At 42.2% G+C, this 26,534-nt stretch overlaps 1 protein-coding gene across 3 annotated transcripts in view; it reads right to left on the bottom strand.

Annotated features, from left to right (window-relative positions):
- The window catches only part of SCML4 (Scm polycomb group protein like 4), a 124,248-nt gene that overhangs the window by 60,917 nt on the left and 36,797 nt on the right, over positions 1–26,534 (bottom strand). The window contains exon 2 of one of the 3 annotated variants that reach the window (XM_045499195.1): positions 5,274–5,488. The exons of 1 other annotated variant lie outside the window; for it this stretch is intronic. In XM_045499195.1, coding sequence (XP_045355151.1) covers positions 5,274–5,429 — 156 coding nt within the window. In that variant the 5' untranslated portion in view covers positions 5,430–5,488. Of the gene's footprint in view, positions 1–5,273; positions 5,489–26,534 lie in introns of those variants that run through there. One more of the 3 variants, XM_045499197.1, reaches the window with a different exon arrangement.

Consider the following 26,534-nt stretch of genomic DNA (forward strand, 5'->3'; position numbering starts at 1 on the left):
TCACTGTTTACATTTCCCTTACTTCTTAACATAATTGGAAACATCGACTAGCATTCATGCCCGAGTTACACTCAGAACGCTGCGGGGAATCACAAACCAGCACACGAGGGCCTCACGCCCACCATTGCACCTCATGCCCACCATTGCACCTCAACCTTGGCCCTTGCTCCAGCCCTGGCGTTGGGGCTGGAGGGTAATAGAAAACCACAGGAGAGATAGTCCCTACCCTAGGTGCTGTTTTTTGTGCTTGTGTAATCATTTTCCTCCATGAGGCACAGGTGGGGCACCAAGCCCACCATCAGCAAGGGGAGGCCTTGAAGACAGGGACAGGAAGGGTTATTTGGTATCTATTCTTGCCTTGCACACTACCATGCTACATTTGGTGTTCCAAAATATGACTCTAAGACAATATAAGATCTGGACAATCAAAGAATCATCAAAGCCATTTTGACAGTTTTTGTGAAAACACATTTTAGAAAGAGACTTTAAACAAGTGTTGAAACAAAACGCTTTCTGCTTAAGTTTGAACATTTTCCTACTTGAGAGTTTTGTGAATTTGACTTCCTTGTTACACAATGCCAAGAACACATACTCTTTTGGGGGTCGGGAGGTGGGAAGAAAAGGATGAAAATAAAAAAGAGGGAATAAAACATAATGTTGTGAGGAACGTGGGTGCCTCAGTCGATTAAGCGTCTGACTCTTGATTTCAGTTCAGGTCCTGATCCCAGGGTCTTGTGTTTGAGTCTCGTGTGCGGAGGCTGCCTGGAATTCTCTCTCTCTACCTCTATCTCTGCGCCTCCCCGACTCGTGCATGTGTGCTCTCTCTCTTTCTCTCAAAATAAAAAAAAAAAAAACATAATGTTGCATTTCCTTATGTTTATTAGAAAATCACTCTCTTTATAGAGTAAATTTTCTAGGTAGCAGAAGACTGTTCTGTAAGTACTTAGCAGAGGCTGCTGGTTATTCCCAAATATCCACGCTCCCTTCTTTCTTTATTCATGCAATCTCTGAATTTTAGCCAGCCACCTGATCACCCCATACTGCTTTGCCCCACCTCCCTTGGCGTTAAGTGAGGCCAAGTGACTAGGTTCTGGCCAGCAGCATGCAAGTGTAAGGCGTGTGTTCAGTCTTGAACATTGGGTCCTTAAAGGGGAAAGACATGCCTCCACTAAGCTCTGCCTCCATCTGGCTGGCTAGACTAGCAGGAAAGAGGGAACTGGAGGAGCCATTTTATAGCGTGAGGTAGGGACTTTGTGTTAAGAGGAGCAGAGTGACAACAGAGCAGGAGCCTGGGTCCCCAACACCATGGAGGCATCATGTCACCTTCAGATGGGCTTCCCAGATTTTTAACATAAGAAAGAAGTTAGCTTCCTCTTCTTTAGGCCACTGTTGCTTCCCCTTTGTCACAGCAGCTGGATTTATATTCTCAACGATACAATTACCGACATTTCAGAACATGTTAACCATTTGTTTTTAATATTTTACAGAGTACCTTCTTTCTAAACATGTTACACGTTTCTAAGCTCATTAAACAGAGGAGACAGGACATAATTTGGAAAGAGTAAATGGGAAAGCATAATTACTATTCTGAACAACAATAATGCAAAGAGATTGCCAAGGTCTAGAGGACTTCTGGCCCAACAGTAGGCAGCCTCAGGCTGTGGGACTTGGTTCACTCATACCTAATTCCTGCAGTTTTTCTAGCTCCCTCACTATCAGGGTTCAAATAAGAAAATCTACACAAAGTGCTTTCTTTGGTCCAGAGCCTCAAACACAGAAGTGCTGAATAAATGTTATACACGACTATTCTTGCTATTAGTATTAATTATGATGATGGTGATGATGATGATGATATGTAGGGGACAAACAGCTATTTTTAAAACCCAGCACTTTCTTCTTCCTGCTTAAATCATAATCCCAATCATAAAGACACAGAAGCTGGAGATCCCACTGTTAGGTGACATTACAATCAGCTGTCGGTACAGAATAGAAGCTAGGGCTCCTCCTTGATGCAGACTCTCTTCATCTCTTTAAAAAGACCTTAATAGTCTTTTTAGTCACGAAATATGAGGAAAATCTATCTGTTGACCTTGGGTTGTCTCTGAACTAAACCAATAGCAGATGCTTCAAACTGAGATGTAAATTCTGTTTGATAATGAAGAAGGCTGTTTTCATGGCAGTCGGCGTAGGGCTCTTCAGAGAAAATATGATGTTAAGAGGTTTTTGCTTTCTTCGACTGGGGTGAGAAGGAGGCAGTAAGGCCATAAAATGATGCTTTCCCGGCAGTGAGCATGCCCCAGAAATGTGGCTGCAGGCCTGGGCCAAGAGGCATGGGCAGATGGGCCCTGGGAGGAGGCATGACCTATGAACTCTGGAGCACTGACATCTGACTACCCGTTGAATTCTTCCTTTTCTGCCTGCAATTCACTCATATTATTCTCAAGACTCAGAGAAAGGGTTAAACATCACAGCCTGTGTCAGCTGTGCTTGGATCTTAAAGGGAAAGGCTTGTGCCCATTCTTGGACCAGACAGAGTTTCCACCTGTGCTGGGCAGAGGTGATCGAGAGTGCAGTTTGGGAGAGCGCCAGGCAAGAGGTGACAAATGTCAACCAGCATAGATCTGTGATGCAGTCAGCACAACAGGCATCCTCAAGACTCAGGAACCTTCCAAAGGCTCAAACACGGATTACTTCGTTATGACAGTATCGTTAGGATGAATATACCATAATGATGTTTTTATTGAAATGACAAAATTGTTCTTCACTACTTTATAATATTGATAATGTTATTGTATTTGTTATTGTTCTGTATTATTAATAAAACATCATTTAATTATAACAATAATTATTATTATACTTGCAGTACCCAGCTGTGTGGGCACTCTTCTTCCCCAAAATATCTTCTCCTTCAAATCTAAGACTATTAAATCGCTATAATAGAGCTTGTAAGAAATGTATCTACAATAAAGGTAAATGGGCTCGGAAGGAGGGCTTGGAAGCATTTTCTTAACAATTAAATACAGGATCTTTAAGGATACACCAAGTAATATCTTACTTCGCTTGCTCAGGGCTTCTTTTTTAACAACTTCTGGCTCCCCAACTGTGTCTCAGATAGTTAAAATTGCCAAATTAGTGGCCATTTGGTAAATGGAACAACACTGTACAGTTTCCTCGGTGGCTTCTCCACAATTAAAACCTTTTCATTAACGGTAAAAGGGGGCTTCTGGGTCTAAGAAATTGTCAAAAAAAAAAAAACTGGAGAGACTTAATTGGTTGCCAAATTTATTTTGCGAAGTAAGGACATTTTTTAAATTACCAAATCCTGACAACATACAACAATTAAATAAAAGAAAACAAACTCTAACGCCAAAAGAGTAAGAAGCAGATATTTCAGAATAAAGGATGATCCTCTGGGTGGAATCATTTTAGTTCTACGAAGATTTGCACACGGTTCTTATTTTTCTCATGTCACCACGAGGGAGTCAGCACTCCGGCAGACTAGCACCTGGTTTGGAGGTGTTCTTGAACACTTGGGGAGCTGTCTGGGAGCTGCTGGCCTGAAAAATTCCCACACAGTTCCCCAAATACACGGAAGATGGACTCAAGGAAGAGCTGTGGCCCATTGCCCTTAGCCAAGTAGCCCTGTGAGGCATGGACATGAGATCTGCCTGCCATGTGCAGGGCCTACATTGTCAGCTAACCATTCCAAAAGCTTACTTCCTGCTTTGATGTGTCTCTGAGTGTTAGGAGCCCTGAAAACTGCCCCTTTTAGGAGACAGGAAAATTGCCAAGTCGGGCTCATTCCATGGACTGAATTCCCATTTTTCCTGGCCCTAGAAATGCTGTGTCTGTTGGTAATTTTCATTCTTGGGTCACAGCTCCCAGGGGAGTAGGAGAAAGGCCAAATAGGAGAGAGAAGTTTTCAGTGTGTTTCTTCAGATCCTGGACTTGCTCCCTGGCTCTATTCACAGAAGGGCTGCCCTGCTCCGTCCTTCCAGATTCAATACCCAGACCTCAGCAATGGCGCAGGTAGCTGAGCTGGGAGGGCCTGCCCTATGCCGGCTTCAGAGAAACAATGCTGAAGCTGAAGCGCCCATGAGAAAGAGGAGGCTCTCTTTGTTAGAAAAGTAACCAGTGACAGAAGATTTTACTTCATGAGGTGGCTGAGTAAAAGCTTCTTTTACTAAAACCCATGACCCCCAAACAACTTTGAGTCACCGTCCCCCTACCTCCTGTTTTTATTTTCCAGCAGTTGGAAGAACTGCGGAGAACCAAAGGGATAAAGGTTGAATTCATCACCGATTCTTCCGGAAGCTTTGTCTTTCTGCTGACCTGAAATAATTTCCATACATTTTCCTAAATATATGGGAGTTAATTGCCAATTTGCATTTTGGTTTGAGTATTCAGATCTCAAGATGGAAACATAAGCTCTTTATTTCAAGAAAAACTAAAGGAAGGAAAACTTCTGAAGCTCATTTTCTAATGCCCAAAAGTCTTGTGGAGAATGAACTCAATAGTCTTTCTTCTCTAGTAGCCTCTTCAAAAACATCTTGGAGGAGAAGCTCTCCCTCCTCTGGTTCAGATTGCTTTATGTGATTGCAATTACATCAGAGAATTTCTTTTCCACCCCCTGCCACTCTGAATTGTTAATTCTTCCAAGGGTCACGGGATTTTAATTCTGCCTGATACGCCTCCTTGAAGCCAAACTTGACGTCAGCACTTTTTATAAGCAGGAAACTATGAATTAACACCCTGAATTTTCATGATGAGTCCCCCTTGTTTAGGCTCTGTTTGGGAAAATTCTTCTATGTCCTCTGACACCAGGCTGCACGCATTATTAATTTAAGTGTTTCAGGAACATCATCTGCTTTTACTAAAATAAATGACGAATGAGTTCTGGAAAGTGGCTTTGAGCGCCGCCCTAGTAGGCACAGTGAGGGGAAAATTCAGTGTCTGAAACACTAATTTAAATGCAAGTCTTAAAATGTGTGTTTAGCTATGACCCTAAAATCTGCTCGCCTTACAACTTTCCCCATCTGGTGCAATTTGCTTTCTCCACTTGTACAAATGCACACGACGGGGACAGCATGCAATGTGGGCCCCGCTGTAACAATGAGGCCTTGTCTGTCACAGACTTCATTGAGAGAAACTTACTTCTCATCTTGTCGTTACCCAGCTCCCAGCCTTTCCTCACATTCTGCGGTGGGGCTCTGCCCAAGCACCCATGCCCCAGCCCAATGTCGCCGTGGAGAAAGGAGATGATGGAGCCGTACCTTGTACCCAGGCTTCCGCCCTCTTTTCTTTGGGATCTTCGCTGCTGGCAAAGAACCAGCTGAAGCAGAATAAAGGTTATGCACTGCCATCTTCATAGGTGTTGAGTGCAGTGGGGGTCGGCCTCGCTTTCTCCCCGGGATCCTCTGAGACTGCATGTCTGCTGGTGCCAGTCTTACAGAAGGAAGTGACAAATCGCTCACGGGCAGAAGAGGTGCTAGGAATTAGTCCAGACACAAAGCAAAACAAAAACAGAAGGGTTTGTTTGGTTTGCAAGGCAAACATGTATCCCATTTGGTGTTTTTGGCCATGCCTATCCTTTATTGGAGGGGAAGACCAAATACGAGACAGCCAGGCACCACTAGGAGTTTTTACAGTGCCGTTGGAGTTCTGGGATCATTTCAAGGAGAGCAAATTTCCACAGGGCTATAACGAAGCAGGGGAGATGCTGTCTAGGTGGAGAGGACAATAGATTCCCAGCTCCAAACGCAACCGATGGTGCCGCCAGCAACGAGACGACTTTATCAATGCGTGTCTCCGTTTCCCCACTTCGTTCAACCTTGAAGTGATACGATAATAGCATTAGATAAATACAACTATTCCCTCACATTCGCTGCTGCCCCTTTGGTTGGGTTATAAATTGTTATGACCTTTATTTTTCCTATGGAAGGGATGTAACGGTACAAATCAATTGTATTAAAGTTATGTCCCTCGGTCAAAATGCGGATAGAGATTTACCTACAGAGATGTTCATTTTAGCATGTTTTAGAATTGCGAAAATAGAATGGATGGAGCCCAAATAACAAGCAATAGGGGAATAGTTAACATTATCTACAGAACAAAACAATCACCTGGTTAAAAGTCTTTAACCATATTATTTCAACAACATGAGATTGAATGAAAAAGCGTCTCATAAACTGTGCTTAAAAATGATCTCCACTATGCAAAAATGTATGTGGTAAAAAAGTGAAAGGAAATGACATAAGTGGCAGAGACGGTAGAACTGTTGGTAATTGTTCGCTATGGACACATCCTTTCCCCCAAACAGATACCCCACATGCTATAATATTCATAGCATTAAAAATACTAATGATACGGGTCCCTGGGTAGCTTAGTCAGTCAAGCGTCTGACTTCAGTTCAGGCTATGACCTCACAGTTCATGAGTTCGAGCCCTCACATTAGGCTGACAACTCAGAGCCTGCTTCGGATTCTCTCTCTCCTTCTCTCTGTCCCTCTTCTACCTCTCAAAATAAATAAAACTTAAAAAAATATATACTAATGATAAGCTCTCTCAGGTAGAGTTGACTAAATCTTGCAGCAAGAGGTAGTTGATCCACTCCAACCCAGGGAGCTCAGCGGTATCATGAGCTCAAGGGTCAGATTTCCTTGAATGTTAAGAAATGTAACAAGTCGGACGGAAAGAACTCTACACTCTAACTCAGGGATGATGTTAGGTGACAAAACTCATTTCTGAGGCTTAATGGTAGCCAATAGTTGGAAATGAGAAGCTTTTGCTCAAGAGGCCACAGGAAAAATTGGGAAAGATGATGGAAGCGGTCCCTACCCCCAGGTCTGGGCAGCCACTGTAGGAACCAGATTGCTTTGCTCGGGAAGGAAAATATCAAATAGTGGATATTTGATATCCTAAAACATGATGGGAAATTTGGGGCATCTTTTACAAATGCCAGTTCACTTTGTTAATTCTCTGAATATTAACGGTATCTACTCAATAATATTGATTGCTCTTGGAAATATCATACCTAACACATAGAATTTTAAAGCATAAATTTGTTTATTGTTAGGTATTTCAGGTAGATAGACAAGCTGTTGAGGATGTCGATTTTCCTTGTTTTTGTGTAAGAAAAACACCATGTCTCATTGATTCTAAAATGCACACTTTTTTACAAAATAACATCTCTGAAATCACAATGCACCCTAAAGCATCGCAAGCACATCAAATTCTGTAAGGAGCAATTTTTCTTTCTTGGTACATGAAATAATGAGGTGTGATATTATCAAGGGCATCTTACAGTCAATGAATCATAATCAATGAAGATAAACCCATCAATATGTGAACAAAGGGAATCATTCCATTTCTGGACTTACTGTCAACATCCCCCAGTGCCAACAAATACCCCAAACACTCGTTTTCAAAAAAGCGGCTTCCCAAAACATTGAAAACCCACCAAAATTTATTCAGTAAGATCTTTGCTGTGTGGAACTTGATCTGAGTCCCATTTTGAGCTATCATGATCAAGTGTCTGCTTCTCCATTTTTAGTTTACAGATTTTGGAAATGGGATTTCTTTTTCTAGTCTAGGACAGGTTTTTCTACCTTTCTACTTTGCCTCTAGGGACAAGGTCAGCGATGTATCTAACATTAAGATCAAAAGTCAATAAGAGAAACCCGAGGTTCAGAGAAGGCATTGAATCTCTTTCCTCCTGTTTTTGAAGGCTCAATTGGCTGTGTTCCTTCCCTGGTGAATTGTGATCCTCTGCTAACTTAGATACTCCCTCACAAAAGTCTTCTTGTTGAATAGGTTTTGAAGAGTGAAGGACGGGTGACTAGCATATTATCCTAAGAATTTGTATCACTCAAAATTATGCTGAACTATCCCCAAATTTCTCAGTATGTTAGAAAAAAATATTTCCTACAAAAAAAGCCATCTTTTTAAACAAATTTTTTAATGTTTATTTATTTTTGAGAGAGAGAGAGAGAGAGACAGAGTGTGAGTGGGGGAGGGGCAGAGAGAGAGGGAGGGAGACACAGAATCCAAAGCAGGCTCCAGGTTCTGAGCTGTCAGCACAGAGCCCAATGCGGGGCTTGAACTCATGGACTGTGAGATCATGACCTGAGCCAAAGTCAGACACTTAACCGACCGAGCCACCCAGGCACCTCAAAAAAAGCCATCTTTTAAACTGAGCTTTTCTGTTGTTCTAATTCTCTTTCTCTACTGTGAGGAAAAAACAGGACTTGTGCGACTTTCCACTTCCTTACTTGAAGTGCATCTATCTTAGGGTATGAAGGAGCTTTCCTGAAAACTAAATCTGATTAATGAATTTCATGCTAGTTGGAGCAACAGTGAACTATTATTTTTTTTGTTTTTTCAATGTTTTTATTCAATGTATTTATTTTTCGAGAGAAAGACAGAGCGTGAATGGGGCAGGGGCAGAGAGAGAGGGAGACACAGAATCTGAAGCAGGCTCCAGGCTCTGAGCTTTCAGCACAGAGCCAGACATTGGGCTCGAACTCACGAGCTGCAAGATCACAACCTGAGCCTGAGCTGAAGTCAGACACTTAACCAACTGAGCCACCCAAGTGCCCCAACAGTGAACTATTATTGGTGGCACACGAGGCACTACAGTAATTGGGGAAATACTTGGAGATGGTTCATCCACTGATCAAGAAGATACTATTTTTCAATTCCTTCTCACAAATCAATATTTTAATATGCGAGTAAATGCAATTTTAAGTAACAAGATTTTTTTTTTTAATTTTTTTTTTCAACGTTTATTTATTTTTGGGGGGACAGAGAGAGACAGAGCATGAACGGGGGAGGGGCAGAGAGAGAGGGAGACACAGAATCGGAAACAGGCTCCAGGCTCTGAGCCATCAGCCCAGAGCCCGACGCGGGGCTCGAACTCACGGACCGCGAGATCATGACCTGGCTGAAGTCGGACGCTTAACTGACTGCGCCACCCAGGCGCCCCAAAGTAAGTAACAAGATTTTTAAAAACTGAAGAGGTTATTTTAATTATGTGGGGTTCTCTGAAAGTCTCCTTGGAATAATTTTAAAGAGTTAGGGGAAAACACAAAGTGGTATTTTAATAACAGACTCAGACACTTTGGAAATGATGGTGACAATAGTTCAGGGTCTCCAAAAATGTCCTTTTCCAAAACTAAGACATGAACCAAAAAAAAAAAAAAAAGAAAGAAAAAAGGAAAAATAACAAATACTGAATACTTAATACTGAAAACAAGGAAGGGTCCCAATCTTGGAATGCAGGGGAAACAAGGAAGATGGGATTTTTTTTTTTTTTTTTTTTTAGGGAGAACATAACTATGGAAGATAGACAATGACAATTTATCAGATGTTTAATGAAAAGATCGAAACTAATAGAAAAGGGGGTGCCTGGGTGCCTCAGTTGGTTGAACCTCCAACTCCTGATTTCAGCTCAGACCATGATCTCACAGCTGGTGAGATTGAGCCCCACAATGGGCTCTGCCCTGACAGCACAGAGCCTGCTTGGGATTCTCTCTCTCTTTCTCTGCAACTCCACTGCTCACATTCTCTGCCTCTCTCAAAATAAATACATAAACATTAGCAAAAAACTAACAGAAAAGGAAAATACTCAAACATATATTAAGAGGCTGTCTTCCATAATGAGGAGGCTCTCTGTGTCTGAAGAAAAGTTCTTTAAGAATAAAGAACAGCAACAAATCCTAATGAAAATAATACACTCTTAGCTTTCTATGGCACCCTGAGCCAGAAAAACAATGGAATTACCATAGTGACTTTTTTCCCCCCGGGTGTTTATAGTTGCCAAAATTCCTCCCACCACAGGGCCTTTGCATATGTAGTTCCCTTTGCCTGGAATGCTCTTTCTTCTTCCTCAGTTTACTCCTCTCATTTTTTCATCAGTTAGGTCACAGAAGGTTATTCTGACCTCTCATTTGATTTCCTGAGCTTAGAGTTCCTCAGCTGTGACACAAACCCACAGCATGTACATCATCGCCATGGAACTTGGACAAGGGAAACAGGTGGGAACATGAAGACAAACCACCTGCTGTGCCTCTGGACTGGGAGCCATTTTTCTTCTACCATATCCATGACATTGTGGTAGGCTGACCTGTTTGCTTGCAGAGGATAAAAATCTCAGACCCTTCATAGTTCTTCATGAAATTCAATAAGTAGGACTTACAAGAAGAAAATAATATTTTTTTAAAAAAATCTTACTTATGCCTTAAAATAAGATTTAAAAATGATTATTCTGTTACTGGACAGATGGGTATTTCTGAAGTATAATTTTCACCTAAATCATTCTATAAGTGCAATCACATTAAAAATCCAAACAGACTTTAAGAAAAGAAGGACAAAACAAAGGCCACTGGAGACTTGCCCTCCTGGTTTCTAAAGTATATTATAAAACTGTAACAATGGCAGCAGTAAGGTACAGGGCTAAACAATCAGACTGATGGAAAAGCTAGGCCAGAAATTAAACATACGTTAAGTTTCCATTTGTTTGAAACTTAAGATCATTTGTCATATCAGTGCAGGAAATCTCAACAAATGAGCTGTGGAAAACAGACACTTAGAAATAAAGAAAATTTGGGGCACCTGAGTGGCTCAGTCGGTTAAGCGTCCGACTTTGGCTCAGGTCATGATCTCACGGTTCATGAGTTCAGGTCCCATGTCGGGCTTTGTGCTGACAGCTCGGAACCTGGAGCCTGCTTCAAATTCTGTCTCTCTCTCTCTCTCTCTCTGCCCCTCCCCTGCTCATGCTCTGTCTGTCTGTCTCTCTCTCTCTCAAAAATAAATGAACATTTAAAAAAATTTAAAGAAATAAAGAAAAATTTAACTATTATTTGAGCTAAATTAATTCTAGAGATATCTAAGACTAAAATAGACCTCAAAAAAAGAAACAAGAATTACTGAAGACAATGAAGTTCAACATTTTAATACTCTTGGAATGGAGGCAGACTTTCTAACTATGTGAAAAATTCAGGAAGCAGTTTGGAAATGTAAAGACTAATAGACATGACTACATACAACTCAAATGCTTTATACAGCAAAAGCAAATTATGCAGAAGGAAAAATGAAAATATGAAAAAACTGTTTGCTACATATGGGACCAACAAAAGCTTAATACAAAAAACTCCTTCAAATTATAAAAATAAAAATAAATACTGCGATGGAAAAATGGGCAAAGGACTCAGATGATTCAGAGAGAAGAAGGAAGGAAGGAGGAAATGAAGAAAAGAAATGGTCAATTATCAAAAGAAAAGCTTCTAAACTTTACTGGCAACCTCCCCCAAAAGTACATTGAGATGTCACATATTGCTGATCAGATTGATAAATATGAATCAATCAATCAATAGTTCATGCTGGTGAGGAGTAGAGGAATGAGGATTCCCATTTACTGTTGGTAGGGGTGGAAATTGGCTAACCTTTCTGTAGGACAATTTGAAAATCTCTTAACTTTCAGATGCACGCTTCCTAATCCAGCCATATTACTCCTAAGGATTTGTCCTAAGAAGAGCATCTGAGAAGAACACAAAGACATATGGCCAAGGATATTCTTTGCACATTGTTTATAATAGTGAAAAACTGAAAGCAATCAAAATGTCTCTCAAAACCAGTTTAGTTAAGTAAATTATTTCACATTTATAAAGTGGATATTTTGTGAATAGAATATTTCACATTCATAAATTATAAATGTAAATGTGTGTATACATATAAAATTGCATTGAAGACTACAAAATAGTATATGTGCTATGATTCTATTCATATCTTTTTATGTATATAATAGAGATAAGTCTGCATGTGTTAAGCATGGAAAGAGGTCTCGGAAAGATTATCATCAAAAGACTGATAGTTGTCTCTGGGCAGACAGATATTGAAAGACGTTTTTGCTGTCTTTGTACCATTCTGCATTGTTGGAATATTTTAAACCCTCGGCAGAAAAACACCATAAATGGAAAAATAAACAATGAGTGAATAATTCTCCTTGTCTGGAAAGTTGGGTTTTTTGTTATTGTTGTTTTCGGGTTTTTTTTTTTTTTTTTTTTTTTTGGAAATTTGTGCATCTTCAAATGGCCTTTTGTTTTCTTGTTTTCTAATGGTTTTGGCACTTGAGCTACAGAACTTCACTGACCACTGCTCTAACATCCTAAACAAACTGTGACAAAATTTAAAAAAAAAAAAAAAGGACCTCATCACCAAAAATAATGGAGAAGGTTATTTCCGAGCTAATAAGAGTGTCTAAACAGACGGCAGACAGGAAGAGAGAACCAGCTCTCAAGAGCAGCAGTGCACTCCCTGGTCCCTCCTTGATACCCTGCAAGCCCTGCCACTGAGGCACCAGGTGGCAGTTGGGTTACTGCCCTCTCCCAACAACTTCCCTCATCTCCAAAGACCTTAAAAGACCTCAAATGCTGCCGAAGACAACCTCTCCACCGACACATAGTCTGATACAACCAAATATGTACATCACTTGAGAACTCTCAAAATCTTGCATGTGTTATATGGTACCTCTGAATTTCTCTGCTTTCAATCGCAGACTTCAGCAAATACAGGCTGCCTTGGTTCAGGTCGGTTTGGAAGCCATCTTGGAGCAAAGAGTTTTAATAAACATAAAAGATTCTGTCCCTAGAGCAGCCTAATCATCAGGTCTATAAATCTTCTAGTTATACCCTATAAGCGGTTGTCAACTCCTGGCTTGACATATTAAATGAAGTGATTTACTGCTGCTTTCCTAGATCTCCCTCTTCTTATCAAAACAAGGCTTAGCTGGAATTATTACAACTGAACCAAGAGGAACTAAGATCTGGTCTGTGAATTTGGGGGTGACATTTGACCTGTTAGCCTTGCAAATCTAATACACACAAACCAAAGTCCTGGCTAATGGTGCTTCATCAAGGTAAAGAACCAAGAGTTACCAAGTCGAAAGCAGACACCAATAGCATGGGACCACTGAAGTCACCTAACTCAATCCTGAGGCATGTATTCATGCATTCACTCATTCATTCACTCATTTATTTATTAATTCCTCCAACAAATACCTGTTAAATATGTAGTGAGTGTAAAATACTGTGTTAGGCACTTGGATTATGGATGACAATAAATAAAACACATCTCCTAAGATACTCACTATGGACAGCAGGTAAATAAAGATATATATAAATATATATATAAATAAATAAATAATATGTGAGATGGACAGTATTACAGAGGATTCATGTAAAACGCTATAGGAACAGCAGGAAGAAATAAATCAGTTCTTTTAACAGAGTTGGAAGGAATGGTGGCAGGAGAAACACAAAAAGGTAACATCAGAGCTAGGGTTTTCCCAGGCAGCATAAGCTAAATGCAATAGAGCAGGTGTGTGCAGGGTTGCTGGGTAGCACATGGACAAGGGTGGGCCAGCCAGACTGGAAGCCGGATCAACGGCTTTCTGTTGCTTCTAAAAGCTTTGAGAAGAGGCAGTTAGAAAGATGTCTAGGGAGGAGCCAAGATGGCAGAACAGCATGGGAGTTTTTTGTGTGTCTCGCATCCATGAAATACAGCCAGACCAACACTAAACCATCCTACACACCTAGAAAACTGATTGGAGGATTAACAGAACAATCTGCACAACCTGAGCCACAGAATTCAGCAGGTATGCGGCACGGAGAGGTGAACTTGGGGAGCGAGAAGGCACAGGAAGGGAGGTACTTTTGTGAGCAGAGAGAGGACAGAGACTGGGATGGGGAGGGGGGTCGGAATACAGGAAAAGCACCCATCCCCAAAAGCAGCTGGAGAGAAAGTGGAAAATTGGAAACAGCCGCAGGGACTAAACTAAAAAGGGAGAGAGGAGAGGGTTTAAATTCCATTAAGACTGTAAACAAGGGGAGCACAAAGTCTGCAACTCCTCAGCTCGATACCTGGCGGTGCTCTGGTGGGAAGAGTGAATCCCCAGGAACAGAGTGGGGGACAGGAGGTTCTTGGGCCACACGGGGAAAGCAGTTCCACTGCTGGAAAGACATTTGGTAGAGAGTTTTGAAGCCACCTGGTCCCAGCAGACCCCAGAAAATGGCTACATATGCTAGTGCAGGAACAAGGTCATTAAGGGTGAAGTCTGGTGCCAGATGTGTGTTGTGATTTTCCATGACCCCTGAAATACTGCTGCTACACTATCTCACGAACTTTTTCTGGGGCAGGCTGGCACTTGACCGCAGTCTCTGGGCATCAGCAGCAGCAGGGTCCAGCAAGCATTCCTGTGTACAGCCGGCATTCGGCCATTGCTCATTCGGCCATTGCCCAGTGAGACCTTCCTGCAGAGGGGCGGAACAGGTCAAAGTCGCAGTCCTTTGGAAGTAAAGGGTCGGGGAAAACAGCTGCAGCTGAGACAAAACTCGGGTGAGAGGTACTGCCTGGGGCCTGGTCACAGAGAGTGAAAAAGCAGGGAGTGGACAAAAGCTGAAGACAGAAGACAGGTGCGTGATTGCTGATCCGGGAGAACAGACTGGGCAGCTGGGTGACGCCATTTTTACCGCTCCTGCGCATGCGCATACGCACCTACGAGCACCGCAACAATCCACCCCAGCAGGCTGACAGCGCCATCTAGTGGAGAGAAGAGCCATTACACTGAGCCCCGCCCACATGGGCCAACTTCAGTCTTCAAGAACCCAAGTCTTACTGCCAGCTTAGTTTATGGACTAGAAAGTGCTACATAGACTGACTCTAGGGGAAAATGAAGTAATTTCAGCCCTACTTCAATCTGTTAGCAGGTCCACCTATTCTTTTCTTTTTTTTTTCCTCTTTTACACTTCTTTCCTTTTTCTTGAATACAGAAAGAGAAAACATTCATTTTTATTTTCAATTTTTATTAAAAATATTTTCCTTTAATTTTTATTACTACATTTTTTACTTTTGTGTAAATTTTTTCAAATTCTATTTTACTTCCGTCATTTTATTTTAGGCTACTTCAGTGTATTCACCTTTTCAAATTTTCAAACAATTTCCTTTTTTTCTCTTTTTTCTCTTTTTTCTCATTTTTGTTTCTTTTTCTTGAATACAGAAAAAGAAAAAATTCATATTTATTTTTAATTTTTATTAAAAATATTTTTCTTTAATTTTTTCCTACTATATTCTTTACTTTTATGTATATTTTTTCAAATTCTATTTTACCCCCATCATCTCATTTTAGTCTACTTCAGTGTATTCATTTTTTCAAATTCTCAAACAATTTCCTTTTTTTTCTTGCTCCCCCCTTTTTTTTCTCTAATCTGTCAAACGATTTTCAACACCCAGACCAAAACACACCTAGGATCTAGCATCATTTATTCGATTTTTGTGAGTGTGTGTGTTTTTAATTTTTTAGTTTTAATTTTTTTTAATTTTAATTTTCTACCTCATTAATTCCTTTTCTCCCTTCAAAATGACAAAACGAAGGAATTCACTCTAAAAAAAAAGAGCACAAAGAAACGACAGCCAGGGATTTAACCAACACAGATACAAGCAAGATGTCTGAACCAGAATTTAGAATTACAATAATAAGAATACTAGCTGGAGTCGAAAATAGATTAGAATCCCCTTCTGCGGAGACAAAAGAAGTGAAAAACAGCCAGAATGAAATTAAAAATGCTATAACTGAGATGCAATCATGGATGGATGCAGTGGCAGCAAGGATGGATGAGGCAGAACAGAGAATCAGCGATATACAGGACAAACTTATAGAGAATAATGAAGCAGAAAAAAAGAGGGAGGTTAAGGCAAAAGAACACGATTTAAGAATTAGAGAAATCAGTGACTCATTAAAAAGAAACATCAGAATCATAGGGATCCCAGAAGAGGAAGAGAGACAAATAGGGGTAGAAGGGTTATGTGAGCAAATCATAGCGGAAAACTTTCCTAACCTGGGGAAAGACACAGACACCAAAATCCAGGAAGCACAGAGGACCCCCATTAGATGAACAAAAACTGGCCATCAACAAGGCATATCGTAGTCAAATTCATAAAATACTCAGGCAAGGAGAGAATCATGAAAACGCAAGGGAAAAAAAGTCCCTAACCTACAAGGGAAGACAGATCAGATTTGCAGCAGACCTATCCACAGAAATCTGGCAGGCCAGAAAGGAGTGGCAGGATATATTCAGTGTGCTGAATCAGAAAAATATGCAGCCAAGAATTCTTTATCCAGCAAGGCTGTCATTCAAAATAGAAGGAGAGATAAAGTTTCCCAGACAAAGAAAAATTAAAGGAGTTTATGACCACTCCCAGCCCTGCAAGAAATTTTAAGGGGGACTATCTGAGGGGAGAAAATATGAAAAAAAATATAAATAAATAAATAAATAAATACCAAAAGCAACAAAGATTAGAAAGGACCAGAGAACACCACCAGAAACTCCAACTCTACAAGCATCATAATGGCAATAAATTAGTATCTTTCAGTACTCATGTCAACGGACTCAATGTTCCAATCAAAAGACATAGGATAACAGAATGGATAAGAAAACAAGATCCATCTATATGCTGTTTACAAGAGACCCACTTTAGACCTAAAGATACCTTCAGATTGAAAATAAAGGGATGGAGAACCATCTATCATGCTAATGGACAACAAAAGAAAGCTGGAGTAGCCATACTTATATCAGACAATCTAGACTTTAAAATAAAGATTGTATCAAGAGATGGAGAAGGGCGTTATATCATAATCAAGGGGTCTATCCACCAAGAAGACCGACCTAACAATTGTAAACATTTATGTGCCAAATGTGAGAGCATCCAAATAGATAAATCAATTGATCACAAACATAAAGAAACTCATTGATAGTAATACCATAATAGTAGGGGACTTCAACACCCCACTCAAAGCAATGGACAGATCATCTAATCAAAAAATCAACAAGGAAACAATGGCTTTGAATGACACACTGGACCAGATGGACTTAACAGATATATTCAGAACATTTCATCCTAAAGCAGCAGAATATACATTTTTCTCCAGTGCACATGGAACATTCTCCAGAATAGACCATATACTGGGACACAAATCAGCCCTAAGTAAGTACAAAAAGATCGAGACCATACCATGCATGTTTTCAGACCACAATGCTATGAAACTCGAAATCAACCACAAGAAAAAATTTGGAAAGGTAACAAATACTTGGAGACTGAAGAACATCTTACTAAAGAATGAATGGGCTAACCAAGCAGTTAAAGAGTAAATTAAAAGTATATGGAAGTCAATGAAAATGATAACACCACAACCCAAAACCTCTGGGATGCAGCAAAGGCAGTCATAAGAGGAAAGTATATAGCAATCCAGGCCTTCCTAAAGAAGGAAGAAAAATCTCAGATACACAACCTAACATTACGCCTTAAGGAGCTGGAAAAAGAACAGCAAATAAAACCCAAAAACAGCAGAACACAGGGAATAATAAAGATTAGAGCAGAAATTAATGCTATCGAAACCAAAAAAACCATAGAACAGATCAATGAAACCAGAAGCTGATCCTTTGAAAGAATTAACAAAATTGATAAACCCCTAGCCAGTTTGATCAAAAAGAAAAAGGAAAGGACCCAAATAAATAAAATCAAGAATGAAAGAGGAGAGATCACAACCAACACAGCAGAAATAAAAACAATAATAAGAGAATATTATAAGCAATTATATGCCAATAAAATGGGCAATCTGGAAGAAATGGACAAATTCCTAGAAACATATACCCTACCAAAACTGAAACAGGAAGAAATAGAAAATTTGAACAGACCCATAACCAGTAAGGAAATCGAATTAGTAAGCAAAAATCTGCCAAAAAACAAGAGTCCAGGTCCAGATGGCTTTCCAGGGGAATTCTGCCAAACATTTAAGGAAGAGTTAATACCTATTCTCTTGAAGGTGTTCCAAAAAATACAAATGGAAGGAAAACTTCCAAACTCTTTCTATGAAGCCAGCATTACCTTGATTCCAAAACCTGACTAGACCCCACTAAAAAGGAGAACTATAGACCAATTTCCCTGATGAACATGGATGCAAAAATCCTCAACAATTAGCCAACTGGCTCCAACAATACATTAAAAAAATTATTCACCATGACCAACTGGGATTTATACCTAGGATGCAGGGCTGGATCAATATCTGCAAAACAACGTGATTCACCACATCAATAAAAGAAAGGACAAGAACCATATGATCCTTTCAATAGATGCAGAGAAAGCATTTGACAAAATACAGCATCCTTTCTTGATAAAAACCCTCAAGAAAGTAGGGATAGAAGGAGCATACCTTGAGATCATAAAAGCTATATATGAACAACCCAACGTTAATATCATCCTCAATGGGGAAAAACTGAGAGCTTCCCCCCTAAGGTCAGGAACAAGACAGGGATGTCCACTCTCACCACTGTTATTCAACATAGTATTGGAAGTTTTAGCCTCTGCAGTCAGACAACACAAAGAAATAAAAGGCATCCAAATCGGCCAGGAGGAGGGCAAACTTTCACTCTTCGCAGATGACATGATACTCTATATGGAAAACCCAAACGATCCCACCAAAAAACTGCTAGAACTGATTCATGAATTCAGCAAAGTTTCAGGATATAAAATCAATGCACAGAAATCAGTTGCATTCCTATACACCAACACTGAAGCAACAGAAAGAGAAATCAAGGAATCAATTCCATTTACAGTTGCACCAAAAACCATAGAATACCTAGGAATAAATCTAACCAAAGAGGTGAAAAATCTATATGCTGAAAACTATAGAAAGCTTATGAAAGAAATTGAAGAAGACACAAAAAAATGGAAAAAGATTCCATGCTCCTGGATAGGAAGAACAAATATTCTTAAAATGTCAGTACTACCCAAAGCAATCTACATATTCAATGCAATCCCTATCAAAATAACACCAGCATTCTTCACAGAGCTAGAACAAATAATCCTAAAATTTGTATGGAACCAGAAAAGACACCGAATAGCCAAAGCGATCTTGAAAAAGAAAACCAAAGCGGGAGGCATCACAATCCCAGACTTCAAGCTATACTACAAAGTTGTAATCATCAAGACAGTATGGTACTGGCACAAACAACAGACACTCAGATCAATGGAACAGAATAGAGAACCCAGAAATGGATCCACAAACATATGGCCAACTAATCTTTGACAGAGCAGGAAAGAATATCCAATGGAATAAAGACAGTCTCTTCAGCAAGTGGTTCTGGGAAAACTGGACAGCAACATGCAGAAGAATGAACCTGGACTGCTTTCTTACACCATAGACAAAAATAAACTCGAAATGGATGAAAGACCTCAATGTAAGACAGGAAGCCATCAAAATCCTCGAGGAGAAAGCAGGCGAAACCTCTTCAATCTTGGCTGCAGCAACTTCGTACTCAACATGTCTCCAGAGGCAAGGGAAACAAAAGCAAAAATGAACTACTGGGACCTCATCAAAATTAAAAGCTTCTGCACAGCGAAGGAAACAATCAGCAAAACTAAAAGGCAACTGACAGAATGGGAGAAGATATTTGCAAATGACATATCAGATAAAGGGTTAGTATCCAAAATCCATAAAGAACTTACCAAACTCAACACCCAAAAAACAGATAATCCAGTGAAGAAACGGGCAAAAGACATGAATAGACACTTCTCCAAAGAAGACATCCAGATGGCCAACCAATACATGAAAAAATGCTCAGCATCACTCATCATCAGGGAAATACAAAGCAAAACCACAATGAGATACCACCTTACACCAGTCAGAATGACTAACATTAACAACTCAGGCAACAACAGATGTTGGCGAGGATGTGGAGAAAGAGGATCTCTTTTGCATTGTTGGTGGGAATGCAAGCTGGTGCAGCCACTCTGGTAAACAGTATGAAGTTTCCTCAAAAAACTAAAAATACAAATACCCTATGACCCAGCAATTGCACTACTAGGCATTTATCCACGGGATACGGGTGTGCTGTTTCGAAGGGACACATGCAACCCTGTGTTTATAGCAACACTATCAACAATAGCCAAAGTATGGAAAGAGCCCATTCACCGATGGATGAATGGATACAGAAGATGTACAACGAAGTATTACATGGCAATCAAAAAGAATGAAATCCTGCCATTTGCAACTATGTGGGTGGAACTGGAGGGTCTTATGCTAAGTGAAATTAGTCAGAGAAAGACAAAAATCATATAACTTCACTCATATGAGGACTTTAAGAGTCAAAACAGATGAACATAAGGGAAGGGAAACAAAAATAATATAAAACCAGGGAAGGGGACAAAACAGAAGAGACTCATAAATATGGAGAAAAAACTGAGGGTTACGGGAGGGGTTGTGGGAGGGGGGTGGGCTAAATGGGTAAGGGGCACTAAGGAATCTACTCCTGAAATCATTGTTGCACTATATGCTAACTAATTTGGATGTAAATTAAAAAGAGTTAAAATGAAAATTAAAAAAAGAAAGAAACAGAAAAATGAAAAAAAGAAAAGAAAGATGTCTAAACTCCTAGCGGACTCTAAATTATTTCTTTCTGTTAACCATATGGCATGTGTTCCTATCCTTGGTGTGATGCTCTCCTTGTCATTTCAAAAGTACAACTACAATCTTGTTTTCTTTCATTCTGAGGCACCATACTGAATTCACCAATAAGCTGGTACCTCTAGTGTCATTCTTGGACCAGCAGCCTCGTACACACCCTCAGATCCATGGCTTCCCAGGCTGCCTAGGTCCTGTATGTGAGGTGGTTTCCAGTGATAAGGATGTGCCTTGGCATCTCTCTAAAATGCAACCATTCTCCAAGGTGGCCCATACTCTCCTGCTTCAGACTTTCCCTCTCCACTCACTGACCCTCCCTTCTCTCAACGCCTTCGCCCCCCACCCCCGCCATTGCCTGCACCTCTGGTTGCAGTAGGCACCAATGGAATGATGGCTCATGTCGTTTTCTCATTGTTTCATGCACATAAATGATTTCTGTGCATTCCTCGAGGCCAGGGGCCATGTTTCATATGTCACTCTGCTCTTCACAGCAGCCCGTGCAATCCTGCACCCACAGAGTGCACCTGGCACTGGAGGCAGTACCATTCACCGTGGCGTCTACCATCTCACCTAAGCTAACAGCCCACAGCTGGGGTCAGAAGTGTGCTTTCATCTCTGTAAATTTTGAATAGAAATATATCAACATAATAGAACACGTTGATGGTCAATGAAACCTTCATACCATAAGAAGAGGGACAGTAAAACAATCTGTTAAATGGAGAAAGAGAACTTAATACACGTTTTCCCCAATTCTGACGCAAAAATTGGGCCAACAAAAGCCAGAGCCAACATTCATGGGTACTCACCCCCGGCACTCACATTTTGCTTCCTGATACTATTCTCCACTTTAAATAAAACCAAGACTCCTTAAAGATAGCGTGTGCCATATCGTGGGGACAGAGAAAGGTTAGGAATAGCTTGAGACATCTTATTGTTACCACCAGCACAAGGATGATTTTAAGAATATCAGGGGTGTTGCTAGAGGACAAAGAAGAAAGTTGTAACCATGTATGAAGCAATAACAGCAACTACAACAGCAATGGTAATATAATAAATTGAAATAATCGTTTGTGAAAAGCTAGGCGTTCTTTCCGATACTTAGAAACCTAAGATAAAGTGTACCAAACTTTGGCTGCAATCAATAGAAGAGTGAATAGAATAAAATATAATTAATTTTTGTTGATTTTTTTAAATATGGGAGAGTGTATCTCTAGGTATTTTATTCCATTAATTATGTACCAATATGCCCTTGTCTCTACCTGTCTTAACAGACAAGGTACAAAGAAACTGTAAATAAGACAACTTGTCCTGGAAAAATAGGAACTGATCCAGGAACAGAAAGAACCAGTTAGGTCCAGTTGTCCCACATAACAACCAGGTAGAAAGCAGGTTCTACAGAATGTTCAAAGGTGATGAATCTGTTAAAAGTCTTGAGGGTAGTTGTCATGTGCAGACTTGTTCCCTCAACCCCCTGAAAAGAGGTTCCTAGAGGTGCCTAACACATAGAAGGAGACTTCAGGACAGCAATGTCTCCCCCACAGGTAGGGCTCCCAACTCTGCTGTTGGGTCAGGTGCAGGGGCGGGGTGGTTCCTGCCTCCTGCAAGCAGCCATCTGCTGTGAGGGCAGACTTGAAAAGTCTGTCAAATCTACTCCACCCTTGGCTGAACTTAGAAAACCCCCTCCCTCCCACACACTGGAACCTTTACTGCACCCAGTAAGGGTGCAGCAGCCAGGGTGATAGAGAGCCAAGGTTCATATATATAAGGGGAGAGAGGAAAGGTACCTAAAGCAAGAGTGGAGAATATGCACAGTGAAGTGGGAAGAACGCCATTCCAATCTGTAAGATTTGGAGAAACTTTAGAACATTTGAAACATGAGAAACAGGCAGACCAGAGCAATGAATAATTCATTGGCAGGATTGCTGCTCAGCTGTAGCCTAAATCTACCTCTTTTCTGGGACCTGCCAGTCCCCTCAGCCAGCACAAGAAGAAGAGAGAAGCTGCTTTTAACACCAGCACCACAATTGGGGCCCGCGGGCCTGGAGCAGCTCCTCAGGTGAGCCTCAGAGAGCAAGGGAAAGCAGGTGCCAAGCTTGGGAGGGACTAGATGCCGCCTCCTTGTTGCAGGTGCCCATCTCTTTTCTCTAATCAAGTCCCCGACACAGACAGGCTTTCCTCCACTTCAGGTGACATCCCTAGAGAAGACGGCGCTCTGGAGATTCCACGAGTTGGCCCTTGGCCCGTCTTCCTCAGCTGGCTGCTGGCTGGATTTGCCCAGTGCAAGGCGCCGGTTGAGTTTGAAGGCTGGCGGTTGGCATGGATGAAGCCAAGGAATCTGGCTTTGCTTCACTAAGTCTCTGCCAGGAACTTCTCTCCAGTGGCTTTAGCTCTGGCTAGGTTACCTGGTCTGCCTTCTGCAACACCACTTCCTCCCTCTCCCCCTCCAGCCTAGGGATGGTTGCAACCACCAGGACTGGGGCTGATTTTCCAGTCTCCTGTTTTGGCTCTTCATCACCGTGTGACCATTTCCCTGGATTAAATACCCAGTGTCTTAAGTGCTAAAGAGATTTCCTAGTTAGACCCCAACAGTCATACATGGAAAAGGATGGCATCTGCCTGCTCTGTAAGTCAGGTCAATTAATGACCAGACAGAATGGGCGCTTTGTAAGAAAGCCTCCTTTGGGAATTCCCTATCTTTTCTGCTATCTATCCCAAAGGACAGAGTCTGTCTACTTATGGCCACACGTGGGGCCATGCCTACATACAAACCCATGGGTTGTGAGAAGAAACTGGGGGGGAGGGGAGCGATAGGATGTTCTCTGCCATTGCTGTGGTCAGCAGAATCATGGCTACGTAAAATGAGAGCAAATGACCTTCAGGATAAATGTTTACATTTACACAGTAGCATGTATGGCATGTTATTACATGGTGGGTGAGGAAGACACATAAATATATACACACGTATGCATGCATATACACTTCTACATGCTTGAAATATCTCTGGAAATGCTTAAAGGTGGTAGCAGTTGTCTCTTGGAGGTGGGAGGTGTGGGAGGGCTGGGATCTAGGGACTGGAGAGGGAAAGGGACTTTTCTCTGCACACTGTTTTCCACCTGCTGTATTTTGTGTGTATTCAAAAATATAAAAACAGGGGCGCCTGTGTGGCTCAGTCGGTTGAGTGTCCAACTTCAGCTCAGGTCATGAACTCACAGTTCGTGAGTTCAAGCCCTGTGTCAGGCTCTGTGCTGACAGCTCAGAGCCTGGAGCCTGCTTCTGACTCTGTGTCTCCCTCTCTCTCTGCTCCTCCCCTGCTCACACTCTGTCTCTCTCTCAAAAATAAATAAAGATTTAAAAAAAAATTTTTTTATATAAAAACAAACAAATGAATGAAAATCTACGACCTCTTCCAGAGAGTGGCTCTGCCATCTGTGGGCACTGACCAGCCAGGGCCAGCTGCACCAGCATGTAAGAGGTTAGATGGGCCAGGTGCTCTGAACCCTGGAAGGGCTATCCAGCACAAGCAACATGTGACACGTGGGTGCTACACTCATCACGTGCCAGGGTTGTGAGCATTTACTTGCACTGCATACCAGGACACCAAATAACTGCAAAGACGTGATTGATCAGATCAACAACCACTTCAGTGGGAGTTCATAGTACATACGGCATAGAATTAGGTGCTAGTGGAAACGACTATGGACTTACAAGGTCGGCCTCCAGTCCTGGCTCAGCTCCTAATCAGCTGAGCGATGGGGACAGGTCACTCAACCTCTGGGCCTCTGCCCCTTGTCTGCACAGTAAGTTTAGATCTCTAAACTCCCTGTTGAGTAAAACTGGCAGAGTCAATCAGTAAAGAGGCAACAAGCCCTTGTCCAGTTGTTTCTTACTTACATAGACAGAAAAGCAAGAGGAGTGCCAGCTCCCCCGTGTCCCTTGTCTCACAGGACGACACAGAAACAAAAGGGGCCAGATGACTGCAGTATGAAAGGTATAGCCGAGGAGCGGGCTCAGAGTCTGTAGCTGTACTCTGAAGGAGAGCCAAGCAAAAGCCCCACAGCTCATCGGCACCCAGGAGGCAATGAGAAACTGTCCTACAACAGCCTCCTGGGCAGTTAGGGACCAGGAAGCGGCTCCATGCTCCAAGAGGTATTCTGCCTGGATTCACGAGAATTCTGCCAGGACTTAGATCGTGTGTGGTCACGCCTTGCCTGAGTGGCCTATGTGGAGATGTGCGAAGTCTCCAAGGTGCCACGATGGAGCCAGTCCCCTACATTCCCCTCCCTCTTTGAGAGGTCCACCACTTACTAGGGGAGAAGAGATACATGTACAATATCGGGCAGGAGCACAGCTCTGAAGCAACTCATATCCTCAGGATGAGGACGAAGAGCCCAGAACGTTCGGAGAGAAGAGGTCGGAGAGAAGAACCTGCTAAGGTTCTTGGGGGGGGGGCGGGTCACAGGATGATGAAGGGAAAGCCAGAGCTTGGGGCCTGCCAGCTCCTCTCCACCCCCTCGCCAGGTCTTTGCAGCGGGCACTCCCTGAGGGATCTGTGCACCCTCCCCCTTTGCTACTGACCTTAGGGGACATGCAAGCCAAAGGGCTCCCCTGTGTGCAGCCCCTGCAATTTATCCCCATCGCCTGGCTCATTCCAGGAGGCTTTCAGGGGCTTGAGCGGAATAAGGAAAGTGGCCTGCTTCCAATCTGAATGAAAGGTAGAAGAGAACTCATGGTAAATCAATCACAAAGGTTCTCCTCAGCCACCTCTACTTTGGGGCCTCCAGTCACGGTTTTTCTCTAAGGCTGGCGTCAGGGAAGGGGTGTTGGCTGACCTTTGCTCAGCTTTTCAAGAGAGCTCTATCTCTAGTCTCTCTTCAAAAAGCATCAGCTTCTGCCTGGAATGAGAAGACGTTCCCCTTGGCTAGATGAAAAGGAATCACCTTCAAAGACTAGTGTGCCTCTCAAGAAGGTGGCTTCCCAAAGGGTCCTCCCCTACCCCTCTGCCTGGACGGAAAGTTTCTATTCTGCCTCCCCCTCTGTGGCTGTGACTGAACAATTTCGACCGCAGCACCCCCAACATGACATTCCACTTATTTGTGTCCTTGTCCATCTCTCCCAATATACTTGAGCTACTTGAAGGAAATGCTATGTCTTGATCAATGTATTCTGGCTATTTCCGTGTCTGGCACATCTTAGGGATTTGACAAATGTTTATCGAATGAATGAGTGGCAACCCAAGCCCTCTTCCCTGACTCGTCTCACTCCCCAGCACTGAGGCAGCAGGATCCAGCCCAAGGCGCTTGGCTCCACCAGGCTCGGCCCGTGGGTGATAACCGCTTTCTAACGAGGCCACGCCAGCAAGACATAGTGTGCCACATGCTGCCAAGATGGGCCTTCATCTATTTCACCTCTATTATCTTCCCCCAAAACTCTGTGACATAAGCATTATTGCCCTTGGTTTACGGATGAGGCTCTGAAGCCCAAGGAGCTCGTGTGAGATCGCCCATCCGTGAGCAGAACTCAGATTCCACCCCCAGGGCTCCTTGCACAAATCCCTACCACTGCCTGCCAGGGTCAGCCCCGGAGAGCGGGTAAGGAGCCGGCAATGGGGCTGGTTAGGGGGACAGGAGGGAAACCTGACCCTCTAAGCCACATCGCCATGTCCTCCAGGACATAAAGAAATGGCACCGATACTACACGAAAGGCTAGGTGGCTAGGACAATCCAGCCACCTGCTGAGCCCGCGATGACTGGAGGGAGAGAAGAGCACATGTGTTTAATCAGCACCTACGACGTACAGACCGACCCCAGCTTTTTAAATGTTTATTTATTTGTTTTCAGAGGGTGGCAAGGGGCAGACGGAGAGAGGGACTCCCAAGCGGGCTCTGTGCAGAGAGCGCAGAACCTGATGTGGGGCTCGATCTCACAAACCGTGAGATCATGACCTGAGCCCAAATCGAGAGTCGGAGGCTCAACCGACTGAGTCATCCAGGCGCCCCTAGACCAACCCGCATGTTTGTCAAGGCT

The sequence above is a fragment of the Leopardus geoffroyi genome, chromosome B2 (genome assembly GCF_018350155.1).
Source record: "Leopardus geoffroyi isolate Oge1 chromosome B2, O.geoffroyi_Oge1_pat1.0, whole genome shotgun sequence".
Taxonomy (NCBI): Eukaryota; Metazoa; Chordata; class Mammalia; order Carnivora; family Felidae; genus Leopardus; species Leopardus geoffroyi.